The following is a 15,626-nucleotide window of genomic DNA, read 5'->3' as shown; positions in this document are numbered from 1 at the left end:
TTAATGTTCAAATATAACAAACATAATAATGTACTTTAAACACATTTATTCTCATTGTAATGAAGTTACAATTAAAATACTCATAAAGTAATAAGAGTCTGTCCTAGTACATGAACCATAATTTTACCTTCTTTATTAATTTGACTTTAACATATTTCAGGTGTGTGTCCTTTGTCTTTTGCCATAAAGGGACAGCATAAAAAGTTAACATAATTAATCTTCTAATACAGGGGTAAAGAATTCAGGAAAGGATATCATTCCCTGAAGAATTTGCCAGCCGTATTCACCAATGCCATGTTCACTGGTTTGAGTGCAACTTTGACTGTTCTACAACTGCCAAGACTTCCTTCAGTTCTTGGAATGGTTGACCCTGCAATAATCCAGGAAGTGCCGGATCGCCCAAACATCTACTTATCCAAAATATACAAGGATAGTATTTATGAGTGTGGAGATGTTGGGTGTATTTGAAGATATGGATGTAGATGTACCAGAAATTGACAAATTGTAGGCCAATCCTGATCTGTACCCAGTTACCCTCATGTTTCTGCCTTTGAACTGCATGAGTGAAGCAGTTCGCTACCTAACCCAAATGTTTGGTAAACAAACAATTCATGCATCCAGGTATTCATGTTTATATTCTACCCAAGACAAGGAAATTACAAGAATTAAAGAAACCAGACCCCAGAATTTGACTAATATAGCAACATCTAGTGCTTGTATGGGTTTTGACACTGTGAACATAACAAGAGTCATTCAATGCCCGCCCAGATGCATTTCCAGATAGCACTATAAATCGGCATCAGTCCGGACTAGTACAAGCAGCCACTCAAACACACACACGTACATGCACGTCGCCATATAAGTGCAATAATCTTGGACGAGACGTTAAACCCCATCACCTCACCACCTCAGGAAATCGGCAGAGCTGGGCGGAGAAATCGGCAAGCTGAAGCCCTTTCTCATTTTGATAACAATGACATTAAAGCCAATCTGTCAGGCATACAACAGGATATCAAAGAATACTGCAAAGCAACATCATGTATGAGAACACTTTTGTTAAATGTGTTTGGATTTGAAAAATAATGACAAAAGTCCAAAAGGATGTATGTGCTGTGTTAATCCTCGCCTCTGCTGTAAATGTAGCTCATGCTGTAATTAATCTGAAGAAAACTGATGTGCCCAACATTTCTGCAACTCTCAAACAGTTACACACCATTATTATTGCTATGTGATATATCTTTGACCTCCTTAATAACAATAATTTAGCTATGTTAATATATGTATAGCGGAAAAAGAACCAAGCAAACACAAAGATATTGGATCAATGTGGGTCCAGTGTTGGAAGATAGTGTTGGTCCGATGTAATTTTGCACAGTAATTTCATGTTGGTCCTGTCAACAACATGGCCCTATTGTCAAACATTGGACCAACATTTGGCCAATATTTTCCATTATTAGGTGAGGTGAATTCGGGTTTAACGTTAAGGATTATTGCACTTATATAGCATGTGCATGCGACTATTCTCAACATATGGTTTCACAAGGTTTAACATGAATACCCCACTCAGACACAGTATACTGACTCCGAGCCGACCAGTCCTTGTTTTAGCCCCTTAATGCTGAGCGCCAGACAGGGTAACATATACCATCTTTTAACGTTATTTTGGTATGAGGGGGACGGGGATCAAACCCCGGACCTTCCGCTCTCCGGGCGGATGATCTACCTCTAGACCACGTGAGCATGGACGTCACTGGACTTCTACCCTAACGGTTGAATGTTGTACATATACTTCAGTAACATTATGTGAGAAAATTTTAATAAATCATGGAATTATAGTGTAGCTTTTGGCTATCACACATTTCAATCCATTTAATAAGATTTGCATACAGAACAGATCTGTTAGCATAATGTTCTCTTAAAACTACTGTTGCTCTTGGGCAGATATAAAGCCTGACTTGGCCAATTTGTGATTATTTATATAGATGAAATTGAATCAGTTAATTTGCAATTGATAATAAGTTTTAAAATACCTTTCTCTAAAGCAAGAGAACAGAAATTCTACCATGTATTTTGAAATTACTCGATTCAGATTGGTCAATCATAGGTTGTCAAATCACAAACCCCTTCTGCTTAAAAGAGCCGATTATCGCTAAGCATATATCTACAATTATAGATTACAAAATGCAAAATTGCGGTTACTACAATATTCAAAGGATGTGTGGCAATACATTTTGTAAACAAAACATGATAGAAACGTACAAAGAGAATAGTATTAAAGTTTTGGGGACAGACTTTGGAATGTGACGTCATATCTTTCGGTGATTCCGTAATTCAGATCGCCAACCCACTCAAAACAGTGGACTCAACTCATGCTGCTTAACTCAATATATTTGCTAACACCAAAGAGTTCGCGTTTTATTTAGTTATTGTAGAATGGAGATAAACATACTGTGTTTTCAATGTCGAGATGCGCATTGGGTTCCACTTCGATTTAGCGCCATAATCTACAGGTAACCTAGCTCTACATTGAAAACATAGTATGTCTCTCTCCTAAATATAGAGTACATTTTAGCATTAATAATTCTTCAGTACCAAGAGATATGTTGGTACAATATGTCCACTGAAATCACAGCTTAAAATGTTTCAAATTATTTCTATGAAATATAGACGTATTCTTAAAGATGACAATTTTATAATATAAAATGTGATATTGATATTTACAGTTATCCTCAGATGAATAAAATAGTATTCACTTCTTCTATTGGTTGTTCACTGCTGTTAGGCCATAGGTTTTGTTACATGTCTTTCATTGTTACATACAAACATATTTATGACGTAATTAATTCTTTATACATTTCAAGTGACTTGTCTCATGCAATTACATTTTTACAGGCTAGCAGATGGATTGTTTCAAGTTTGTCATATTGCTCGGATCCCACCACTTCAAAACTTAAAATAAAATATAAGTGTCGATATACAAGGATAAGTTATACATTAGATCATTATTTTTAGAAGCCATTAATAGGATAAATTTATGTAGACTAAGATGCTTGAAAGGGGTGTACTTTTTTTTAATAGAAAATAATCTAAAACATACAAGCAAAAAGTGAAATTCATCTTCTATTTTAGACTGACAACTTTTGACAAGGACTTGTAAGATTTTCAAGTAGTCAGTCCTGTGGTCTTGGGGAAATTTAATTGAAGTCTGCAACAATGTTATTACTTTCTTAAAATTTACCTTTAACACCTAGTTTTGGCAAACGTTTTCAAACTTTAGAAAATTTCTATTTTTAAGGGTTCTGCTATATCATTATCATTATCAGGACTAGTGGACTAAACATGTTAGTTTCTACCGCTGATAACATTTTTGTCACACTAAAAACACAGTATAATATTTTGACAATAGCTACACAGGTGGAAGTTCATCATCACTATCATCAGACTGATTACTGACTGATCTGTCATCCATGTCAATGTGATCACCTTTCATCACTCTGAACACAATATATTGGACTCTGATGAAGATTTCATTTTGTGAACTTTCTGAACGGGGATGATACACACACCCTTAAAACCATGACACTTTCTTCCTGCACAATAATGAAATGGCCTCAATTCATTTAGTGATTTTTTGAATTGACTCTGAGAAATACGAATCCTTTTGAAATGTCTGGTTGACTGTCGTTTGATAGACTAACATCTAGTCTCTGAAATGAACATATCGTACATAAAAAAACCAGTTCAGTTATCTTAATAAAAATATAATAAAAAGGAGCCCAGTGACTCTTCATTTTCAGATACTGCAGTGATCTAGACTTGCCAAACATTATAGACTTGCCAAACATTATAGACTTGCATGGGCTGTATTTGATATATATTTGTATCAGGGTCTGTAAGACAGACTAGTCGTTTGACTCCAAGAGATATCCTCAGATTGTCACAAACTTTGAATATTGCACTTGCTGCACCAAGTTGTTTGAGCGCCTTCTGATTCTTTATGCTGTGTGGGGCGGTCGGGTAGCCTGGTGGTTAAATCGTGATATTGCTGGAATATTGCTAAAAGCGGCGTAAAACAATACTCACTCACTCTTTATGCTGTGTTCCAGCGCTAGGTCAGCCTCGACACAATTTGAAATCCCTCCTTGGTGTTAATGAAAGCTGTCAAGGACAAGTTCTTTCATCATTGGAGAGAAGTAGCAGACTTTAATGAAAGTCAATGTTTTTCCACAAAATATTTACTCTGTGAAGAATGGGCAATAACGAATGGAATGTTCATCTTGGCATTATGGATAAGTCTATCACTGTCTCCCTCTTTGGCTGTATCATCAAGCTCCATTAAATGGAGAGCCCAGTGGGTTAGTTGCTGGCAATAAATGTAAAATTCATCAGGTTCAAACTGAGACTTTGACGCTGTGGTCTTCTCTTCCAAAGACAGGTTGATAACAACAGGAATATTCTTCAAAGCTGTGTTGTCATCAGTGATACCAAAGTATTCCACAATAACAGCTTTTCCAACATGAACAAGTAGGTCATGATGAGATTGAAAATTCCTCTTAATATTTCCATTAACATTTGTCATGTTAAACTTGGCTTTGTAGGAGTATAGGGTCCCTGGCTGTCTAATTGACCTTAGGCTGAACAAAGCTGTGTATGCCTTCTGTGAAAACGAATATACAGTGTCAGTGTATTATATACACATAGTGTGATGGCATTGTTACACAACTAACGAGCTGTCAAAAGTTTTAATACTTGATTTTCTGTTTTAGAATCCTGACATTGAGGTGAAATACAAATTGTTATATCATAAAGAAATATATTTATTCTCTGCCTTCAATGTTTCTGTTGGCTATCTACATATTTTCGTTTTCATAAATATGTCTAAATGAAATACAAAGGCATATGACATGAAATTGTGACAATATTGATAATTTGATTGGTATAATGTGAACAAAATTGTTGCAAGGTCGAGTCCAGTCAAGATGAAATACCTCCCAAAAGTCCTGCTTGTTGCGCCACCATTCAATAACAAATGGTCCAAGATCAAATCTTTTGGCAAGTGTAGGAGAATGTGCTCTGAGACTCTTGGCTCCCTCAAGCCTTACCCTGGTGAGCTGATCCCCACCGACTGGAACATGAAGTTCCCTTAGCGCTCATTGGTCAACTGTACAACGAGAAAATATATAGAGGTTATCACGCAAGTGTGTTTGGGGATGGTAAATATCCTGCATTAGGAATAAACATTGTATTTAGCGAGCCTTGAGCTGATCCCCATCGACTGGAACATGAAGTTCCCTTAGCACTCATTGGTCAACTGTACAACGAGAAAATATATAGAGGTTATCACGCGAGTATGGAATACTGTAAGGGACATTCTCGCGTTCTCGCATTCTCGCGATCTCGACCTTTGGAAACGAGGTAAATATGCCCAAAACACGAGAATGCGAGATCGCGAGAACGCGAGATTTTGTCAAAATCTCGCGTTCTCGCGATCTCGCATTCTCGTGTTTTGGGCATATTTACCTAGTTTCCACAGGTCGAGATCGCGAGAATGCGAGATCGCGAGAATGTCCCTTACAGTATTCCATACGCGAGTGTGTTTGGGGATGGTAAATATCCTGCATTAGGCATAAACATTGTATTTAGCGAGCCTTGGCGAGCTAAATACATAGTGTTTATTCATAATACATGAACCCAATCGAACACATGTGGGACACTCTCGGCCGCAAAGTCAGGAATCGCGCTGTGCCTCCAGTTAACCTCCAGGAATTGGAACAATGCCTCCTCCATGAATGGCAACGCATCCCCCCTCCCCCTCTTCTCATCAGCCCGTAGACGTGTACTAGCGTGTATTGACGCTCACGGTGGACATACCCGGTACTAACGTGACTTTGAGACGTGTGTTGTGACATTTTCCACACTTGACTCATCAACTGTGTTCAAATTAAATTTTCATTTTGGACCCCCCGCGTCTTTACATGTCTGTCCTCATGATTGTAAAGGATTGATTACAATGAATTTTTGTACACATACTGTGAAAACATTACTCACAAGTCATATACCAATTTGAAATGTCTGTATCGTTTAGGTTTTTTTTGTAATGTCCTTTCAAACACGTGGTATCGTTTCTTTTGGACATTAGTTTATATGACATGGGAGAAATATACGTAAATTAATATGCAGCGAGTTGACAATTCTTTTAATTACACAGTTTGCGCTAAGACGGAAACCAGTGGCAGAAGTGGCCCCACAATAACACGAGTTGGTCACGAATGTAATTTGACTTGTCGCAGGCGAAAAGGAGAAGTATAAGAGAAATGGTCATTTATGAACATCTATGAATAATCTAATATAAATAACGGAAGTCAGTTAAACCCACACATACTAAACAGTTTCTACATTCCATTCACAGCTGTTGAAAAGTCCGGCAGGATTTGAGGATTTACTCAACTTTTTTTCAATCGAAAGGATTATGATTACCCCTGCCATGTGAGGCTCGAACTCATAAGAATGTTCCGGGACCTGGCTGGTCAACTGAAGGAGAAGAAAAGAAGCACGTACAAAGACCGCGTCATGAAAAGAACGAAAGAGAAACTGAGAGCCATGCAGAGTGATCTCCCTTTATCCTCGGGAACAGTGGCCAGCTTCTTTAAAGGACTTTCAAGAACTGTAAACAAAGTTCCAAATTATGTGCCGTGTGAAGATGTCAGCGTCGTCTGCCGTATGTGCGGCTGTTAATAATTTGATATTCTGAACATTGAATCATATAGATGACACGCTTTTGTTATGTATTTGTTTGTAAAAAATGACCTGTTTATTAAATTCTATTGTATGACATACATGATATTATATTGTATGTTTTTCATGATTAAACCGTGGATATGAAATATGTAGGACGGTGAGGAAAGCATAAGCCTGATTAAACCGAAATCGGATTATTAGATTCCCCTCCAGATAGCCGTGCACCCAGCTATGATGCAAAATGTCCCAATATTTAAAACTCCGAGGTTTGGGTTGAAAACGTAAAACATAGAGCGAGGGAAAAGCCTGAGGGTCCTAAGCTTTCGGTCTTTCCGACATCTCCCTACCTCGAGGGTTTACATTTTTAACCCAAACTCTAGGTGCAAGAAATACTAGAAAGAATAAGACAACATCGGGATACCTTGTAGTGAAACAATACAATGCGTCGCCGTATAAAGGGAATTCGACGAAAGCTTGCGAGAGAAAGACCACATGCATCATGCTTACAATTGAAGATTTGACATAGGAAAACAGTTGGTTACAACACTGAACACGAAAAAGAGGTTACAGGTTCGATTCACGTTATGGAATTAATTTTAATATGAATTTCATTTTGAATAAAGAAAACCATGTCTTCTTACTTGAAAGTAGAAAGCAGCGGTTTGTAAATAATCGAGTTAGGACCAGACAATCTAGTGACTGACATCATGAGCATCGATCCACGAAATTGGGATACGATGACATGCATCAACTTAGTCAGCAAGTCTGACCAGTCGCCTGTTACGGCAAGCGTGGGTTGCCGAAGACCTATTCTAACCCGCCTGTATCAGTGGTAAGATATCATATACTATCATTCTGAAAATAACCTCTCTTTTCCATTCAGATGGCCCGAATAGAGTAACGCTTTGTCAATTATATTTAATAAAATAGTTCTGGAAAAAAGTTAAGCACCGCTGCCAATATATATCCATATAACGAGGTGAAGAAGTGAAATTGGGTCTAACGTCGCGTCAAAGATTATTGCGCTTTAAAAGCGACGTGTGTGTGCGTGTGTGGCTGCTTGTACAAGTTCCCACTGAGATACCATGCCACAGTTTAACATGAATACCCACTCAGACATAATATACTGACTCCGAGCCGACACTCATTGTTTTAGCCCCATGCCGAGCGCCAGACAGGGTAACAACAAGTACCATCTTTTAACGTCTTTTGGTATGACGCGGCCGGGCGTACGCTGTACCACTAAGACCACAGAAGAGGTACAGACAAAGAAGAATTAAAAATCGCATCAAAAATTAATTCCAGCGAAACTTTTGTTTTGTTTTAACTCATGTTGAGATACAGAAACTGAATATATTATGCAATAACGTGTTTTGTAATTGTCCCATGGTAGTGGTAATGTGGGACACGGGTGGCTCAGTTGTCTATGTCGAGAGTTGCGTCCTTTGGCTGTGATCGTGGGTTCGAACCGAATTATGTTTGTCCGTTTGTCAGAACATTACCTGCGCTTGTAAACGTCCATTACCTATAAAACTTCGGGATTTCCTCCCACGTGAATCTGACACGCCATGATGTAACTTAACATCTTCCCGAGGCAAGTGAGTTAACTGACTATAAATGTCCAGTTTCTACCCTTTCCGATCTATTTCACCGAAGTGGTAAACGTCTGAGGCCTGCATCACTTCGGGCTTTCCTCCCACATTAAGCTGACACGCCGCGATATGACTGGAATACTGTTAAAAGTTAAACCCAACTCACTCACTCACTCACTTTCCGATCTAGGCTGGTATTATGGAGTAAGAATTTGGGTGGACTAACGAGTCTATGCATAGTCCAATCAAAATCGCGCAACGAAATCGAAATCCGATTCGTAAACTGTCGCGCAGATTTCGGTCGATTGCAGGATTTGCAAAGAATGTACACCGCCAACTCGTTGTCAACAGATATTTTCCAAACATTTTCCTTTCTTTAATATAGGTGCTTGCGTGATTTGATGCACTTCGCGATGTAAGACCCGTTTTATCACAACATAGATCTTGATTATCGATCAGATCGTCTTGACTGGGCGCAACCGTTTTGTTTGAAACAGTTGGAAGTGATGGAATCTGATTGGTCCACAGGAGAGGCTTAGAAGGGACATAACTCGTAATAACCACTGGTGGCGCTACGATCGAGCCCAGGAATTCCAGCCAAGTTCGGCAAGGGTGGAAACTGGACTTTTAAAGTCAGTTAACTCTCTTGCCTAGGGAAGATGGTAACTGAAATACTGTTAAACCAAACCTCTCTCATCTGTCTCTTAATTGTGATATGGCCCGGTGAGGTAAAATGGGGTTAAACCTCGCGTTCAAGATTATTGCATTTATAATGCGAACGTGCATGTGTGTGTATGTACGTGTGCGTTTGGTTGCTTGTACTTGTCCGGACTAATGCCGGTTTTATAGTGCTAGCCCACTGAGATAACATGCTGCAGTATTAACGCACATGTCCAACTCAAACACAGGACACTGACACCAAGCCGACCAGTCTTCGTTTTATCCCCTTAATGCCGAGCGGAAGGCAGGGAAACAACAAGTACCATCTATTCGTCGTTTGGTATGACACAAGCGGTGATCGAACTCAAAGGTGTACCAGAACCCATGGTCGTGAATTCGAAAGCCAGATTTGCCCTGATTATGCTTCGTGGATTTCATCAAAGTGGATAAACTTTCAGACCCGCATCAATTTGGGTTTCCTCCCACATCAAGCTGACACACTGGGATATAATTAACCGGCTGTTCAAAGCCATGTTGAACCAAAATCCCTCCCTGGCTCTACATACCTTGATCTGAGAAGTACAACCACTGATAGCCGAAGTGATGGCATACATCCGGCTGGGGCCGGGAATCTTGCAGGAAGCAGAGGCACTGTAAGTCCCCATGTCTCCCAGTAAGGTGACCTTGTCTTCGTTGCTGGTGGTCTATAGCTTGTTTATAGTTGATACTTCTTTGTTTGTTTTGATTGTTTGTATAACGCCGCACTCCGCAATATTCCAGCTATACGAAGACGGTGTGTAAATAATCGAGTCTGGACCAAATAATCCAGTGATTGATGTCATGAACATCCATCCACGCAATCGGGATACATCCATCAATCAAATCAGCGAGCTTGACCACCCGATCCCGTTTGTCGCCTCTTACGACAACCATGGGTTCTAACTAGTCTTCACGTGTTAGTTGATACTACTAAGCCTATTGAATAATGATGTGTTTTAAATTTGATCTGGTTTGTTTTATTGTTGCAAAACTGCCATTGCGATGTAATTGTTTTATTCTCACTCGCTCACAGAGAGGTACATTGACTGTTCAAGACCGTCGTGGCTGCAAATCATAAATGTAATTATGCTGTATTCTCAGTTTTTTAAAATTTTATTTAATAACATAAAACAAAATATAATAAAACAATTTTATCCTATTTATCACATTAGTTTGCATTGAGAGGAACTGCATATAATATATAGCCGTGACTTCTGTATAATATCTGTAATCACATTATTGTATGATGATTACCGATCGGCTGTTGAAACCGTATTCTCTAAAAAAAGAGCTGAATTAATACTGCCGATTTAAAAAGAATGCATGGACACTCATACAAGCCTTTTAGGGCCATTTGTTTGTTTTTTCTCATACTAACTCATTTCGAGGTTGCTCATTATTTTGAAATTTCAAGTGAGGGGCCCACATTCAATATTCTCCATGGAGGTTTAATACCCACTGTGGACGAGGAGCTCACATTCTATATTCTCCATGGAGGTTTAATACCCACTGTGGACGAGGAGCTCACATTCTATATTCTCCATGGAGGTTTAATACCCACTGTGGACGAGGAGCTCACATTCTATATTCTCCATGGAGGTTTAATACCCACTGTGGACGAGGAGCTCACATTCTATATTCTCCATGGAGGTTTAATACCCACTGTGGACGAGGAGCTCACATTCTATATTCTCCATGGAGGTTTAATACCCACTGTGGACGAGGAGCTCACATTCTATATTCTCCATGGAGGTTTAATACCCACTGTGGACGAGGAGCTCACATTCTATATTCTCCATGGAGGTTTAATACCCACTGTGGACGAGGAGCTCACATTCTATGTTCTCCATGGAGGTTTAATACCTGTTTAACATAATCCTTGTACTAGTAATGGAGCACAATGTCCTAGTTTGATCACTTCCAAATCACTTTCATTGCATTTTCAAGGGAGTTAACTGGACTTGTGTAGTCAGTTAACCCCCTTACCTAGGGAATATGCTTTCCTTGCAATAGTGCGAATGAATTTGCATTCAATACCTCTGTATATAAACATAATCATAGTCAGAATCACACACACAATGTGCTAGATCTATTACAATCTTGACTTCATGAGCGAGGAATAAGCGTCAACAACCTCTCTGTACAAGTCTTCCTTAAAGGCCTTTAGGGTGTCTCTGTCATATTTCTGTTTCGACGTGTATTGATTGACCAGTGATCTAGCAGACGACATCAGGTCTTCCGATGAAGTGGCCACATCTACAATCCCATAATCCCTTGCTTCTTCCGCTGTGTACCTCTTGCCCAAGACAGCAAGATCGTGACTGGCCCGACCGGATAGTTTAGCTCTGGAAGCAAGAGGGTTATTGACATGATGTTACATACTCGATACCTCAGCATGAAGATCTGAGGACACCTCAAATAAACATCGCTCAAATATACCCTGGGCAAATTTTGACCGCCCAATCTAATTGAAGAATACAATCAGGTGTCAGCTTTCTTAACGATACAGCTTCTGTTCTTTACCACTTCGATTCGGAAATGTCGATCTTAGAAAAGGACACCGCTTAGCCCAGAAATGATAGTGAGTGAGTGAGTATGGTTTTACGCCGCTTTTAGCAATATTCCAGCAATATCACGGCGGGGGACACCAGAAATGGGCTTCACACATTGTACCCATGTCGGGAATCGAACCCGGGTCTTCGGCGTGACGATCGAACGCTCTAACCACTAGGCTACCCGACCGCCCCCCAGAAATGATAGTGCTTGACTCCAATTACAAAACTCCCACTTAACACTGAGTAAACTATCCTCTAACTTCACGGCAATCACTGGCTTGTCTGGCCCAAACTCGAACATCCGAGTGCAGCCGGAACACTGCTGATTACCGCGTTAAACAACAGTCAGTTAAATATTGAAATTATAATTACATATGCCTGTACTACCCACGAGGGTCTATTTGTTGTATTGTGTACAAATAAAGTCATAATTGCAGCAAGGAGCGTCCGGGAGGTTTCATCAGACGTCCGGGAGTTAAATAATGCAGTGCAGTCTGTCAGTCAGTAAAACATGTCTTTCAAAGTTTGGTACGATCGTGAGAATACCCAGTGTTAATGACGCACAAACAAATTATTATTAACTTCCTATTAATATAGCGCTAGTTTCCAGACTGACTGCTCAAAAGCGCTCTTGAAGCTCGCACAGTTGGTATGGCCGTATATATTTTGCTGAACAAGTGTGTCTTCAGATGTTTTTTTAAACTGTTAAGTTCACTGAGCATTCTGAGTTCCTTGGGCAGGGCGTTCCAAAGAAGAGGACCAGCCCTTGCAAAGCAGCGATCCCCGTAGGAGATTGTTCTTGATGGTGGCACTTCAAGCAACGATTGATCACAAGATCGTAGGGTTCTTGTTGGCTGGTATTGTATGATGAGATCCTCCAGGTAGCTTGGAGCAAGACCATGCTGTGCCTTGAACACAAGAACAAGAACCTTGAACCGTATTCTCTGTTCTACTTTAAGCCAGTGTAGACCTTTGAGAATCGGTGTGATGTGCTCACAGCGTTTGGCTCTTGTGATCAGTCTGGCAGCAGAGTTTTGTACCAGCTGAAGCTTTTGGATCAGGTGTTTTGGTAATCCTACCAGGAGGGCATTGCAGTAGTCAAGGTGTGATAGCACGCACGCCTGTACAATTGTAGTGGCTGTCTTGGTGTTAAGATAGCGTCGCACTTGACTGATGTTCCTGATGTTAAGAAATGCTTTTTTGCAGACTTTGTTGATGTGCGCCTCGTAGGTCAGGTTTGAATCAAAGATAACGCCAAGGTTTCTTGCTTGGTTACTTTGCTCAATAACAATTCCGTCGATGTTGAACTCTGGTATTGTCAACCTGTGTTTTGATGCCTTCGAGGTGATGATGACAAGTTCAGTTCAAATAAATCACAGCGAAAAGAAACCAAAATACTAAGTACAAGTAACAAGGTAAGAAATATTTCATAGGTAAGAAGGTTTTTTTTTACCCAACAAAACGAACCTAATGGTAATTACAGACACGTTGGTTTAAAATTTATATAGAATATTCTTTATTATTTAATATCATTCTCCCGGACGTTCCCTAACGCTTCCGGGCGTTTCCGGACGTTATTTAGTTGGGCCTGAAACTGTCATTTCACTCGGGCGAAATAGTTTTGAGGTAAATGTAATATTTGACCACAAATACACAACAACAACAGGCATTAACTTACCTGAGCAATGGCATGTTTCCAGAAAGTGGGGCCTTGATGAAGACTTCGTTAAGTGAGATCCACCCGCGCTTGGTCTGCATGACCCGGAAGTCGTGATACAAGGCCAACAGCGCGCCACCAGCAAACGCGTGACCTTCGAGGAAATAAATTATTCAATATCAAATGTGCTCGCACACTTGGGATATGTTAGAGACTAAAACAAAACAGTACAGTAGAAAAAGTATGTTATGATTCGAGAGGGCATATTTTTAGGAATATATGTCATAAAATATATTTTTTATTACCTTCCAGTCTAACTGGGTAAACGGACGTTTCACCGCCTCACCGCGGAAGGATATATTAAGCGATAGTATATCTTTCTCAGTTATGGTTGGGGGACAATTTCAGTATTATACATTCAGTTATTGACCTTATGAAATATATGCTACGTAATGTCGATTTTCCATGAATATTCAAGCGTGTGGCAATACACAAGCAAAATTACGGTGGCCCATAAGGGACATTGGATCTGTTTTCCATATTTTGATATTTCACTTACTTTTATCGTAACCTTTGGCAAATTAACACGATTTGTCTTACAAATATGTGATAAATCATGTGTAAACAAGATATTGAATCGCTGAAAAGTGAAACGAAAATGTCAAAAACTAAAATGAAAATGTCAAAAACAAAAACGAAAATGTCAAAAACGAAAATGAAAATGTCAAAAACTAAAATGAAAATACAGAAAACTATTTCCACCGCGGTGTAAATATTATCACCGCGGTGGAAATAGTTTTCTGTATTTTCATTTTATCTGTATCTGTATCTGTATCTGTATATAGTTTACTGTGGTTTCATTTTAGTTTTTGACATTTTCGCTTTTGTTTTTGACATTGTCGTTTTTGTTTTTGACATTTTCATTTTAGTTTTTGACCTTTTCGTTTAGGTTTTTGACATTTCCATTTTAGTTTTTGACATTTTCGCTTCACATTTCAGCGACTCAGTAGCTACTTGAAAGTACATTTTCCATGTTTCGGTTGTTTTTATACATGATTTATAACATATTTGTATGAAATATTGTGTTAATTTGCTAAAGGTTACGATAAAAGTAAGTGAAACATCAAAATATTGAAAAACAGACTCCATGTCCCTTATGGGCCACCGTACAAAATCACGATAAAATACGATTCGACAGTTAACGGACCTACTTTCTGCAATGCAAACTTTAAGCTAATACATATATTTTAAGCACGTGCATTACGAATGTAATGGCAACAGCGATCAAATCGCATAAGCTGTACGTGCAATACGAATGTACGAACAACAACCTATAAAATCGGACAAAATGCCCGTCCAGTACGAATACACGGGCTAGTTAAAATGCAGCACAGATATTGAAGCGTGAAATTAAATATTCTCATGTATTACGAATGTTCCCGTGCAGCGAAATTAGGTTGTATATATTTTCATTTATTTATTGATTTTTATATTTTTTCAGGCTGTACATTAAATCTGATCACGCAATATTTTGTTACTTTGACGCTGAATGTTAATTGGGTAACAAACATATTCGTTACAAACAATAACACTATCCAGTTAGTTGTGTGATATCCTTACTGTACGCTGATTGTTGATAGAGAACATTGAGGTAATTGTTCACCGTTAATAGCCGCGACAGTGACGACAGGGAACGTCAACACACGCAAACACAAGAGACCAAACAAGTAGCGTTCTTTCCCCTTCAGAAACTCGAGATTCAGGCCATTGCTGTAAAACTTCCCTTCCGCTGTGGTTATCAGGGCCCGACAGTCGGAATTCCTATACATAAAAAAATTATAATTATAAATTATTGGTATGAGCACATCTCCGCCATGAGGATTCCGGTTAAGAATATACATCCTAGTTAGTTTGTTTTTTAACGCCGCACTCAAGCAATATTCTTCTGTATGACGGCGTTCTGTCAATAATTGAGTCTGGACCAGACAATCCAGTGTTCGACATCATGCGCATCGATCCACGTCATTGGGATACGATGAAATGCGATGCTTAAAATAGAATATACGTCACGTGAAATACTTCGGTGTGAAAATACTGAATGTACTCACTCGGGCAACACGACAGGTGTCCTACCTTTCCACTGTATCCAGCGCTTTGCTGAAAGCTTCTGTGAATATTCTGTCAATTCTGTTTTCCCCATTTCGCATTCGTAAAATAGCAATGTTGTCACCTGTGAAGGTTAGCTCTATCCCTGCATTGAACATGTGCGCCATTTTGTAACACCATCGAACTTTGGCCTTGACTGTGACATTGATAGCTAGTGACCGAGATTCGGGGTCAAAATGTGGGACAATGCGAGCTGTGTGGACGACGTTTTGTAGTTTG

General features: G+C 39.3%; 1 protein-coding gene and 1 pseudogene across 1 annotated transcript; one reads left to right on the top strand and one right to left on the bottom strand.

Moving 5' to 3' along the window:
• Positions 1-294: 294 nt before the first annotated feature.
• LOC139453830 (uncharacterized) lies at positions 295-1,083 on the top strand (annotated as a pseudogene).
• Positions 1,084-10,149: 9,066 nt separating this feature from the next.
• Positions 10,150-15,520, bottom strand: LOC139450824 (uncharacterized). Its single transcript, XM_071232664.1, has 4 exons — positions 15,375-15,520; positions 14,905-15,062; positions 13,263-13,395; positions 10,150-11,374 (listed from the first exon to the last, which is right to left on the bottom strand). Exons 1-4 carry the CDS (start codon positions 15,512-15,514, stop codon positions 11,122-11,124), a joined length of 684 nt encoding a protein of 227 aa, XP_071088765.1. The 5' UTR covers positions 15,515-15,520; the 3' UTR covers positions 10,150-11,121.
• Between the last annotated feature and the right edge of the window lie 106 nt (positions 15,521-15,626).

This window comes from Haliotis cracherodii, unplaced genomic scaffold, assembly GCF_022045235.1.
Source record: "Haliotis cracherodii isolate W230 unplaced genomic scaffold, xgHalCrac1.p SCAF_10, whole genome shotgun sequence".
Taxonomy (NCBI): domain Eukaryota; kingdom Metazoa; phylum Mollusca; class Gastropoda; order Lepetellida; family Haliotidae; genus Haliotis; species Haliotis cracherodii.
Note: the sequence above shows the minus strand (reverse complement) of the source record. Positions and strands in the feature narration are given on the sequence as shown.